Genomic DNA, 13489 nt, shown 5'->3' with positions numbered 1-13489 from the left:
CAGGTATGTGGTGGGGGAACTGTGAGAGGAGGGGAATAGTTGGGTAAGTGGTGGTAGGAACCGGGAGAGGGGTGGGATAATTGATTGTGTGGTGGGGGAACCAGGAGAGGAGGGGATTAATTAGGTATGTGGTGGGGGAACAGATAAAGGAGCAGGCGGCAGGGGAAAGCAGAATACTTACACACTTGCATACTTGCACACCTGCACACTTACTTCCGTACTTGCATACTTTAACTTGTACATTTGCATTCATTCACACTTGCAAACTTTGCGTAATTGCATAATTTAGCGATCGCATAGTTGCATATATTGTTTTAATTACAACCGCAGACACAGGGAATTATGTTTCATATACCTAATAATATACAAAGCAGGAAGTTTCACTTCTGTTGTGCGTGGACTCCAGACACACTTTTTTTTTTGCAAAAGAACTGCAATATTCATGTAAAATTACAGATATTTTTAAATTGTACTTTTACGAGAAAAAAAACAGTATCAATACAAAACGAGAGTTCGCAGTAATACTAGGTTCGGATTCTTATCCGGGCATTTATGATAAGTGCTGTACCTCCAATAATCAAACAGTTCCCTGAATATATTTCCAGTTTTAATGGGCACAATAATATATTCATGACTGAAACGTTATCAAAACATTAAATTATGCACCAATCATAGTCGCTAAAGAAAAAAAAGTTGCAAGAGATCATCAACCTTAAAACTTGGATGTGTAAAACAGTATAGGTAAACAAATTTCATCCCCGGACTTTTTATAATAATTCATATTTATAATGCAAACATTTGCAACTGCCAGTGTTTTGGGCATCCAACCTAAATGGTGCAGATCATGGACCGAATAAAAAAAGCTATGTATATTTATGTACGCGCGTTAGAAGTTATACTAAACTTGGCATAACACAAAACTAAATTTAATTTGGCATGCATATAATAAAAATAAAATAATAAAAGGGTTGGAGAGATATTATCAATAGTCTGAAAAAGTATAAATTCAGTAATATGAAAATAAATATTCAGTATTCGGTATAAGCATAAACACATGCATAAAATTATTTTTTAATTTAGTAAAATAATTGAGATAAATTTTAATTAATAATGAAAATCAATACATTTGCTGGATGTTTATCCTAATTTATCAATTCTAATTATTTATTAAATTATAATGTGATAGTTTATAATGCAAATAAATTACACATACGGGAGAAAAGTAACCTCACAAACACTCCCATGAAAACGGCCAGGAAATCACTAAACCTTCCACAGACACTCTCTGCCAGCGACAATGGAAGCTTACAACCAACCTGAAATCGTCATCCATACGTGAACATAACCTCACTTGTACCTATAAATACACTTGAAAAAGTTTATAAACACCATTTATATCACTAACATTCACAATAAACAAATGCCTTTAGTTATATGGACCAGTATGCAAAAACGATCACTAAAGTATAAGATTTAAAAAGCGTAGGTTAAATTTTTATTTGTACGTATCATTTTTTTTTCTATCCTGTGAACATTTCGTTGGATGATACCCGCGCGCATCTTAAAAATACACTCTCGTCACCCGGTCACCGCGCAATCACGCAGACGTGACCACTGGATCACTCATGGGCGTCGCAACCGGGAGGGACTAGGGGGACACGTCCCCCCCCCCCCCCCAATAATCAAAGTCTTCAATTTCGTCCCCTCCAAAAATATTTTTAGTTTCGTAGTTTTCGTGTTTTTTTTACAAAAAAAAAATTGTTCTCTGAAAATATTTTTTTTTATAAAAAAATAAATTATATATCGCAACCAACTATAATTAGAATATTCAGGAAAGAAAAATGCCTAAAAAACCCACCTTTTTTGCACCTTCAAACCCCCCAATTTTCCCGGGGGAGGACCCCCGGACCACCCGTTTTTTTTTTTCAATGGGATGGATATTCCTGAATAACTAAATCAATTTAAGTCACCCCCCCCCCCCAAAAAAAAAAAGATACATCCTTGCGACGCCCATGGATCACTCTTCCGGAAAGCCCGTGCTCTATTGTCGGGTGCGCGTCATTTGACCTAAAAGTCATATCTCCTAAACGTCACTTGCCCTAAAATTAATATCTCCTAAACGTCACTTGACCTAAAAGTCATATTACCTAAACGTCACTTGACCTAAAAGTCACTTGGCCTAAAAGTCATTCGACCTAACAGGCATTCAGCCGAAAATCATTTTAGGTCGAATGACTTTTAGGGCAAGTGGAGTGTACTCCCACGGTAGGCACGTACCACCACCAGGTGCAGGCCGATGGTGGCGAGCGAGCCCAGGCTGAAGCCCACCGAGTCATAGAGCGCTCCGGCGATGGACGGCCCTATGCAGGCGCCCAGCGAGAAGGTGGACAGCCACAGGCCGGAGATGATGCCGTAGGTGGTGATGTCATCCGGGAAACCCCTCGCCCTGTCGCGCACACACATCACGAACGCTATCGGTACGTGGAATCACTAGATCAGTCAGTAGTGCCTTTGAATATACAATATTCTGTATAGAAGTCGCGAGTGGATAGGATTTACTCTACGTTTTTCAGAAGCGTATGATGAGCAGCTCGGGAACTTTTCACCGCTGCAGTGCGCTGCCGTAACGCCCATGTATCGTCTTAGTTGTTATTTACACGTCAGAGCGCAGCACTGTCGCCCGCTGTCATTCCCCGAACCACCCACCTATCATTCTCTGCAGCTCAAGGTCTTTCAACGGGAGGGGGAAGGGGTGTTTGAAGAGTTCTACACTTGTCCGCTAGGGACCACCACAAGTCGATGCCCTAGAGATGGTGGCGATTGCGGCGGTGAATTAACCAACTACCTCAAAACCGTATTAGAAATTTTAACCTGGGCTGGCGACTTCTATACAGTATATATATTCAAAGGTAGTGCCCTCTAGGTCCTTTTTTAAAGTAAATAATTTCTTTTTTTTTTACTCATTATTTTCGTATTTAAAAATTGACATATGTGCAATACTTATTGATATAACCTCATATTTTCTTTTATGGGTGGTTTTTTACCAACATATTGACGTAGATTTGATGAGCAGTGATTTCGTTCAATGTCCAAGTTTATCTGGATTCATCAAACGAACCATGATGCTGTCACAGTTTAATGGCTTGTTTACCAACACAGCAGGGAAAAAAAAATTGGTTGTCTGTAAAGTCGGTTTACGGACGATAGTTTAACGTGACAACCGTCATAACAAAACATTGATGAAATGATTGCATACTTTTATGAATAAAATTGAATCATTTTTATTGAATTATCACTATTTTGTATGGATAAAAAGAAGGAGTGAAATGAAATCTACAATTTAATTGATAAATTTAATTTTATTTGCACTCATTAATTCAAATATGTTTATTACTTTAACGAAGAGATTATTTTAACTATAACTTTTATACATGTTTGCTATTTAACTTCTTCCAATCTGTGTTATTCTGTTAAGGATAGGACGATGATAGGAAAAGTAGGAAACGAATGGGAGTGTTTCAAGCTTAATGTGCCTCGAAAAAGTCAAATCGATGGTTGTTCCAATCGAGTGGAAGAGAGATAGGTGCGGCGCAAGCGTACAATGAGCGTAACGGGACAATGAGTCATCCTTTTTCGTGCGTGCAGCCGGCGTTCATCGATTTATTAGACGTTGTCACGTCAAAAACAAAACTGAAACTGAATTAATCAATTACGACTTTTGGGGACGAGAGATCGCAGCCTTTCGCGGGCCACTGTCCGGAGTTGCTTGGCCTCTGGGTTGTAATCGCGTCGAAGGCGGTCGACGTTGCAGTCACCGTCAGCAGTTACCTACCGCTCCCCTGACGATTGCGACTGAAACGTCGACCGAAACGTCGGGTGATATCTTTTCTCCTTCGACACGGCTACGACCCAGAATTTCAAGCAACTCCAACATTTTATTTAATATTCACATAAAAATGACAATCGTTTTCTACAGCTATGCAAACAAAGACGGTTAGCACACGATAATGTACCTAACCGCGCCTCTTTCAAACGCCATACATGTTTTAAACAGAATAAAGTTGACGAATTCTTTGCTAAGAAAAGACGTGAAAACTTTATATATATATATATATATATATATATATATATATATATATATATAATGACTTCTAAACAATATGGAGACTGTATAAAATGTATTTTTGTTTCAAAACATAGTTTTTTTTTAGTTTTAGTATAGGGTAAGTCTGCTTATTTAAAAAATATATACATATTTTTGGCTATTGTTCGTAACTATCATCACTTGCATGATATATTACACTCATTGTAAGTATTACACTTAGTGAATTTTTTCAACAGAAAAAAAAAACAATACAAGGGTCGTGTTAAAATTACAGAAATATAAATCAGGAACTTACGCAGGGGAAAGGGGGTTGTGAGAATATCCACCACCCTCCAAGAAATCATAAAAAAAAACTATAAATTCCACTAATAAATGTAAAGAATTTAAACGCAAACAGCAGGAAAAATGATTCTATTCCTCCACCCCCCCCCCCCCCTTCCTTGTTTTAACAAACTGAAAGTCTGCGTACGCTCTTGATTGTACTGACTTGAAAATAACAAAAAAAATATATATATGGAGGCCGATACCAAGCATTAAGGCCCCCGCCTCGTCAGGGGTGTATGTGTGTCGGCGAGGCGGGATGATAAGCGCGACGCTCGCTGGTGCTTCTAGCGCGGTGTCTCCTCTGGACTGGCGCGCAGTCTTCTCGTCGTGCATTTGAGCGGTGACCGTAACATTATATGGCCGAGAAATTAAGATGCAAGTCCCTTAAGTGCTTTCAAGAATCTGTATCGGTTGTTTTACGCATAAAAATTACTCTGAAGGGGGGGAAAAACCGCCTTTTATCCATTTTAACTCTTCCAAAAATACAGTTTAAAAACTTAATCCGAAATCAAAAGTACTTCCCGGCCCTCGGCGAACTCTTGAAATGCTTTTCCGCAAGCAGACCCCCACTGGGGTATCTCTAGTAGTTTTGAAATTTCATTGTTTTTTTTTTCTCCTGAAGCTCTGCAAGCCGTGTGTGTACCCGGGTGGGCGGGGGGCTTAACATCTCGTTGGAGACAATGGCGACGAGATGGGCCTTGAGCATGGGGGGGGGGGGGGGTTGCACCACAACGCCGAAATGCCTAATTGACCACAACGCTGACAGCTAGAAAACTGCTGTGTACCACAACGCCGAAATACACTGACGCCGAAAAATGTCATTGCAGGACTGCCACAAAGGTTAGGTTAGGTTAGGTTAGACTAGGTTAGGTTAAGTTAGGTTAGGCTAGGCTAGGATAGGCTAGGCTAGGATAGGCTAGGCTAGGATAGGCTAGGTTAAGTTAGGTTAGGTTTATATTACGCTAGTTTAGGTTAGGTTAGGTTAGGTACGGTTAGGTTTGATTGTGGTATTTCAGCTTTAAGGTACATTTTTAAGAAACACACACAAATTCATTCAGTTGTTATTTCGGCGTTGTGGTACACGGCAGTTTTCTAGCTGTCGGCGTTGTGGTCAATTTCTGACATTCGGCGTTGTGGTACTTCGACGTTGTGTTAACGACTCCTCTTCAAACCGTGTGTGTGCCCGGGTAGGCGCGGGGGCCTTAACATCTCGTTGAAGACAATGGCGTCGAGATGGGCCTTGAGCATGGGCAGTGGGCACGGGCCGCACTCACAGCGCTTCTCGCAGGGCGTCGATGAAGCACGGCACGAGGATGAGGGCCATGCCGATACCGTGGATCAGCAGACCCACGATGCACATCCACAGCTTCCTGCAACAACAACAGCGACGCGAACAAGTCCAGCGAGAGCGGGAAGGAAAAAAAAATTGGTTGTCTGTAAAGTCGGTTTACGGACGATAATTTAACGTGACAACCTCATGACATAACATTGGATGAAATGATTGCATACTTTTATGGAAAAAAAATTGAATCCATTTTTATTTTAATAACAAAAGAATAAATACTTGAAATTATACTAGTAATAAGATTTTTTAAAATGCAAGAATAATTAACCTTTATTGCCGAAATTGTTGTTGTAATAAGCAATGAAAACCACATTAACTTTTCACTTCACTTTATAAACAGTCGAGTGGAAGAGAGATAGATGCGGCGCAAGCGTACATTGAGCGTAACGGGACACAGCGTAACGGTACAATGAGCGTAACGGGACACTTTTTCGTGCGTGCAGCTGGCGTTCATCGATTTATTAGACGTTGTCACGTCAAAAATAGCTGCTGATTTGTGGAATAAACTACTTCTTTACGCGAATACCAAAACCCCCCCTACCCCCTCAACCCCAACCCTACCTTGCTGGCAAGTATCAGTGCCTCGGTTCACGTCATGGTACAGGCACACTTTCCTCCAAAACAAGACAGCTGCATACTCTAAATATGTTTATTGTGCCTACTTGGAACGAACGAACTACACGAGTCCAACCGACTTGCAATACTTCCTTTCCGTTTTTAATGAAATGTTATTCAGCTACTTGCTAAACTCCGATTATCAGCTTAGTGTGACTGAATATGTATGATTTATCATAAGAAAATGTATTACTAGTATTATAAATAAATAAATATAAATCTACACTTCTATACTAATATTATAAAGCTGAAGAGTTTGTTTGTTTGTTTGTTTGTTTGAACGCGCTAATCTCAGGAACCACTCGTCCGATTTGAAAAATTCTTTCCATGTTGGATAGTACATTTATAGAGGAAGGCTATAGGCTATATTATATTATCAATAACATTAGGGATCCTTACTAAAAGTCCAATTTAGAATAAAATGCGTTGGAGGGGGTTAGATACAACATGCAGTAGTTGTACGAAGTGTGTGTTGACAATGCCTCAGGCGCTAGAAGTTTATTTCCTATTGCCCATTAACATTGTTGCCACGCACTAGATGCCTTATCATTCCTTATTTTCCCATACACGTAAAAAACACCCGTGTGATATTAACAACGAAGCAATCAGTACCCTCATATAGAATACATAGCGATAGTGTGAGGTATATATGTAGATATAAAGAGATAAATACAGATAGAGAGATACATAGATATATAGGACTATAGATGTAGATAGAGATAAATATATATTTAGAGACATGGATAGATTATTTGTATATGTGTAACTACTTCAAACATATTACAAAACAAATCTGAATGAGGCATTGCAATGCATGCTGAGCATTAGCTAGATAATGGAATATTTTCAATATTAGTAATCCCTTATTTTTCAGTTTTTTTTCCATATTGCTTTATAGAGTTTAGATTACATACAGACCAGGTAAATAACTATAAACTGGCAGAACAACGTCTGTCGGGATCTGAAAGTGATATAAATTATTTTGCACACTTGATATTCAAATTAAGAAGACAATTATTACTAACTACATCTGATCTCATAACAGTTCCCCTTCACCCTGTGTTCAGCCCGGGCAACGCTGGGTACTGCAGCTAGTATATAATATATAAATAAATAAATATATATGTCCTGGTCAGTTTATATAATAAAATACTTTAAAACCATTTAAACAATAGATTAGTTAGCTTTTTTTTAAAATACGTTTTCAAAATTTATCTTTAATATCTTATACGTTGGTTAATCATGTTTATTTTATCTTATGTGCTAATTTTTTTTTGTTGTAATTTCATATTTGCTAGTGATTTCTTAATTTATTTTTTATTTTATTGTACCGGTAAGTATTTTTCTTTTACAGGGCTATAAGTTTTATTAATATGTCCTACAGCCATGGGAGAGAGGATAAGAGAGGAGAATGAGAATGGAGGGGGGTGATAAGGGGGCGGTAAAGGGAGGTAAAGAAGAGTAGGGGTATATGAAGATAAACGGGAAGGGGGAATGTAGAGGAGGGAGTAGTAGGGAGGGGAATGGATGGGTGGGCGAGAAGGGAAAGTGAGGGGTAGAGGTTGGAAAAGTGTTTGGAAGGGGGAATATAGGCGAGGGTGTTGGAGGGAGGGGAATGGACGGGTGGGCGAGAAGGGGAAGTGAGAGGTAGAGGATGGAAAAAGAGGCCGGAATGGGGAATATAGGCGAGGGTGTTGGAGGGAGGGGAATGGACGGGTGGATGAGAAGGGGAAGTGAGAGGTAGAGGATGGAAAAAGAGGCCGGAATGGGGAATATAGGCGAGGGTGTTGGAGGGAGGGGAATGGACGGGTGGGCGAGAAGGGGAAGTGAGAGGTAGAGGATGGAAAAGGTGGTTGAAAGGGGGAATGTAGGGGAGGGTGTTGGAGGGAGGGGAATGGACGGGTGGGGAAGTGAGAGGTAGAGGATGGAAAAAGAGGCCGGAATGGGGAATGTAGGGGAGGGTGTTGGAGGGAGGGGAATGGACGGGTGGGCAAGAAGGGGAAGTGAGAGGTAGAGGATGGAAAAGGTGGTTGAAAGGGGGAATGTAGGGGAGGGTGTTGGAGGGAGGGGAATGGACGGGTGGGGAAGTGAGAGGTAGAGGATGGAAAAAGAGGCCGGAATGGGGAATGTAGGGGAGGGTGTTGGAGGGAGGGGAATGGACGGGTGGGCGAGAAGGGGAAGTGAGAGGTAGAGGATGGAAAAGGAGGCCGGAATGGGGAATGTAGGGGAGGGAGTGGAAGGAGGGTAAGGGGCGGAGGTAACGGGAGGGAGTGACGAGAAGGTACTCACGGTTGCGCGCGCACGAAGGGCATGGGTCCCACCAGCAGGTAGCTGGCGATGATGGCGGCGCTGCCAGGGCCTATGAGCCTCTTGGGGTGCACGCGGGAGTCGCACAGCCGACCCACCAGCGGCGCCGACAGCATGTACATGAGCCCGGACAGCACGAACATGAGGCCCAGCACGAGGGCCGACAGCTCGAACTGCAAGGAGGGCGAGCGAGGCACGTCGAGATCACCGCCAGCCAGCGTGGATGCACCAGCAGAGCAAACACACCGGGGACTCAGGGACGTTGGAACGTTTTCATGAGTGGGGGGGGGGGGGGGCGAAAAGATGTATCACACTTACCTCAGTCCTATAGAGGGGGGTCCGGGGGCCCTCCTCCGGAAAAAAATTGGAATTTCAGATGCAAAATTGTGCTATTTAATGAGTTTCCGAACCAAAATTTTAAATACACCATTCCAAGAATTTTATGACGTAGTATGTATTAAATACTTCTCTGACAGTAGATGTAGTACAATTTAAATAAAATACCATCTAGGAATTTGCAATCATTTTAAAGTATATTGACAATTATAAATTTGATTTTCTAACCAATGTGATCACCAATGCAACGTTTGTAACTACTGGTTGAGAAAAATACTACTAGGACCAAACACTTATTATGGGGAAAAGGAGGGGGGCGGAATGCTACCCCTGCTGCCCCCCCTGTTTCGACGTCTCTGCGGGGACTTACGCCTGCTCTACGAACCACGCAAGATGCAAACTGTTTATAAAGCATGCAAGGCGTAATAACGCAACGCAAGCATTGTTCAACTTTCAACTTTCTTTCCGTTACCTAGAAAACTTTTAGAGATGCAGATGATATTTTTGCATAGAATCCCATGGTGTTATATATATTTTTTTACTACCATAAACCTTACGTTTACACTTGTCGAATTTCCATACAGCGATCGAAAAATAACTCCTTTGAACAAAATGATCGACAATTTATTCTGTTTTCATGATAAATATAAACATGAAGGTGATGATATTATCTTTGAAAGATTTGTGCAATGGGAGTGCATGACTTGATGTAAGCTTTTGGACATACGCCATTGCTAAGCACATGTATGCCTTTAGAAGAAAACTACAAAAAAAAACACAAAATAAGCAAAAAAATTGCTGTTGTCAGGATGTAAACACCACACAATATTCCACAACAGGAATTTTTCTTTTTTTTCTTTGTTTGTTGACCATATTCCTGTTGTTGAGTATTGTGTGGTGTTTATATCCTGACAACGGCAAATTTTTTTTTGTTATTTAGTGTTTTTTTGTCATTTGTGTTTTTTTTGTAGTTTTCTTCTACAGACATACACATGCTTAGCAATGGTGTATGTCCAAAAGCTTACATCAAGTCAGAGGATGATGATGTCTTCGGCCCGTGTCGTCAATGTGATACAGGATCCGACAGTGGGGTTGACGTCAGGCCTCCGTGTGGCAGTCGACATCCAAGGAGGAAGACAGACACCCAAGGAGGAAGACAGACACCCAAGGAGGAAGACAGACACCCGAGGAGGAAGACAGACACCCGAGGAGGAAGACAGACACCCAAGGAGGAAGACAGACATCCAAGGAGGAAGACAGACACCCAAGGAGGAAGACAGACACCCAAGGAGGAAGACAGACACCCAAGGAGGAAGACAGACACCCGAGGAGGAAGACAGACACCCAAGGAGGAAGACAGACACCCAAGGAGGAAGACAGACATCCAAGGAGGAAGACAGACACCCAAGGAGGAAGACAGACACCCAAGGAGGAAGACAGACATCCGAGGAGGAAGACAGACACCCAAGGAGGAAGACAGACACCCAAGGAGGAAGACAGACACCCAAGGAGGAAGACAGACATCCAAGGAGGAAGACAGACACCCAAGGAGGAAGACAGACACCCAAGGAGGAAGACAGACACCCAAGGAGGAAGACAGACACCCGAGGAGGAAGACAGTCACCCAAGGAGGAAGACAGACACCCAAGGAGGAAGACAGACACCCAAGGAGGAAGACAGACTCCCAAGGAGGCCCCGGCATGTTCGGCGCGCCATACCCACCTGCCGGAGGTGCGGCTCCAGGGTCGCCTGGTAGAAGCCCATGCTGATGGAGGTCGCCGCGATGCTGAAGCTGTCCAGAAGCACGTCGGGCACCCGCAACACCTTCAGCACCTTACCTGGGGGACACCCCATGGGGGTCAGCCACGTCAGCCCCTCCGAGACCAGGGCAGGCTCATGTCAACTCGAGTACTTTTAGTCCATGCGTTAAACTTATCTTTCAGCGTAAGTTGTTTGAAACTATAAAACACGTAAATTTCGATCAATTTTTGTCTGTTTCGTAAACCATGAACTGTTTTGAACCAAAAAGTTATTAAATATTCCCCACGGTTATACAGGCCATCGACTGAAATAATAATGGACATGGATTTGCAATGATTGTTATGGATAATGAATACACGAGAATCTGTCCACACCATGGTTAGTCCACGGGGCGACGTGGTGGCTGATGGTCGAATTACCTTTGGACTTGTCCATGGACGGAGCGGTGACCTTGGGCATGGCGCAGAATATGAGCAGCCCGTCACACAGCAGCACGCCACCCATCACCGCGAAGGGCAGCACGAACCCTCCCACCTGGGCACACGTACACGTCCCTGCAGGCGGTCCGTGTCGAGTCACGTCGAGTCCAGTCATGCCGATTCGTGCCGAGTCGAGTCATGTCGAGTCGTGCCGAGTCGTGCCGAGTCGAGACATGTAGAATCATGTCAATTCGTGTCGAGTCTAGTCACGGCGAGTCGTACAGATTCGAGTCATGCCGAGTCGAATCATGCCGTGTCGAGTCATGCCGAGTCGTACCGAGTCTAGTCATGCTGAGTCGAGTCACGTCGATTCCAGTCACTCCGAGTCATGCCGAGTCTAGTCATGCCGAGTCGAGTCATGCCGAGTCGTGCCGAGTCAAGTCATGCCGAGTCGTGCCGAGTCGAGTCATGTCGATTCTAGTCACGTCGAGTCTAGTCATGCCAAGTAGAGTCACGTCGAGTCTAGTCATGCAGAGTCGAGTCACGTCGATTCTAGTCATGCCAAGTCGTGCCGACTCGAGACATGTAGTCATGTCAATTCGTGCAGAGTCGAGTCATGTCAAGTCGTGCCGAGTCTAATCATGTCAAGTCGTGACGAGTCGAGTCATGTTAAGTCGTGCCGACTCGAGTCATGTCGAGTCGTGCCAAGTCAAGTCATGTCGTTAGGTGGGTTGTAACATGTCACAAAAGTATGAAATATTAAGGTGTTAATTCCATATATTTTTCAATGAAATTTTTTACGACAGTGAAGAAAAAAATCGCGGTGGTTGTAGAACTTCATACATTTATACATCAAGCCCAGTGCTCAATCTTAATTACTTTGTCTATTATTTACAATAAAAAAAATTGTTCAGCCCAACTTCAAAGACGTATTCCAATCTTGGGAAGCAGTTAGTTGTGTATATGTTTTTACTTCTTTTGTCGTGATGAATCTGCAGTTTGTCCGACTCAACCAGTTTAGACACTGACATTTAATGTTACGGCTTCCTTAGTAAAATTTATATGTTGAATCTAATTACAAGTGGAAAAAATATAATACTTAAATATAGTACCATCGTAAAATACTTACAGAATACAATAAGCTTCCAATCAATGGACCCACAATGAATCCAAGGCCGTAGAATATTTCCAGTGTTGCCTGTAAAAAATAGGCCATAGTTATATTTCAATGTCCACACAAAATTTAGCCTAGTAATTTCCAAAAATAAGTTATTTCGATATACTATTATTTTCTCCGTAAGCAGCTTTAGTTAATTTGAAAGACAAGGTTTTAACAGTTGTAAAATATCACTCCACCCCGTATTTTTCGTGAATTTGGGTGTCACAAGTTGTTATATTAGAGTCCTTCACACAAAGCCCTATTGCGAAATTAAATTACCAACCTAAAATTTAATAAAAAATATAATTAATTAAAAAATATCATGCAAGATAAAGTTAATCTCGGCGATATCTTGAACAGTTGCAGCCCTATTTCAAAAATAAATCACCAACATACAATTTAATAAAAAATATAATTAACTAAAAAAATATCATGCAAGATAAAATTAATCTCGGCGATATCAAATTTTTTTTTACAAAAACAGACAATCAAGAGATTTTTGGAAAAACTACTTGACTTATTTAATTTCGACTAGGTTGGCTATTTTCTCGTGGTTATAGATGTACAATTAAGATTATGCAATCAAGCAGATGAGTTTATTTCGATTCCAATTGTTGTTTTTATTACTCTCTAGAATAAACTACGCATCTGAAGGTTCCAAATAACCAGATTCACAAAAATTATAAGTTAAGGCGCCCGCCTCGTCAGGGGTGTATGTGTGTTAGTGAGGCGGGATGATAAGCGCGACGCTCGCTGGTGCTTCTAGCGCGGTGTCTCCTCTGGACTGGCGCGCAGTCTTCTCGTCGTCACAGGACAACTGTGAGATCTGAGCGGTGACCGTAACATTATATGGCCGAGAAATGAAGATATAGGTGTAATGCAAGTCCCTTAAGTGCTTTCAAGAATCTGTACCGGTTTTTTTACGCCTAAAAATTACTCTGAAAACATGCGTTTTAGCCATTTTAACTCTTCTAAAAATACAGTTTAAAAACTTAATCCAAAATAAAAAGTACTTTTCAGCCCTCAGTTAACTCTTAAATGCTTTTAGTAAGGAGACCCCTTTATGATAACTTAAGTAGTTTTGAAAAGGCCAGAGAGAAAGAGAGGAAGAGTGGGGC

General features: G+C 41.8%; 1 protein-coding gene across 1 annotated transcript in view; it reads right to left on the bottom strand.

The window, feature by feature from the left end:
• Window positions 1-13489, bottom strand: part of LOC134538183 (MFS-type transporter SLC18B1-like) — a 41963-nt gene that overhangs the window by 2799 nt on the left and 25675 nt on the right. The window contains exons 6-11 of the mRNA XM_063379249.1: window positions 12342-12410; window positions 11213-11327; window positions 10755-10870; window positions 8679-8869; window positions 5704-5799; window positions 2278-2446 (exon numbers count right to left, since the gene is read on the bottom strand). Coding sequence (XP_063235319.1) covers window positions 2278-2446; window positions 5704-5799; window positions 8679-8869; window positions 10755-10870; window positions 11213-11327; window positions 12342-12410 — 756 coding nt within the window. The remainder of the gene's footprint in view (window positions 1-2277; window positions 2447-5703; window positions 5800-8678; window positions 8870-10754; window positions 10871-11212; window positions 11328-12341; window positions 12411-13489) is intronic.

Source organism: Bacillus rossius, chromosome 13 (assembly GCF_032445375.1).
Source record: "Bacillus rossius redtenbacheri isolate Brsri chromosome 13, Brsri_v3, whole genome shotgun sequence".
Lineage (NCBI taxonomy): Eukaryota > Metazoa > Arthropoda > Insecta > Phasmatodea > Bacillidae > Bacillus > Bacillus rossius.
The sequence above is the reverse complement of the archived record's forward strand: the minus strand, read 5'-3'. Positions and strand labels throughout refer to the sequence as shown.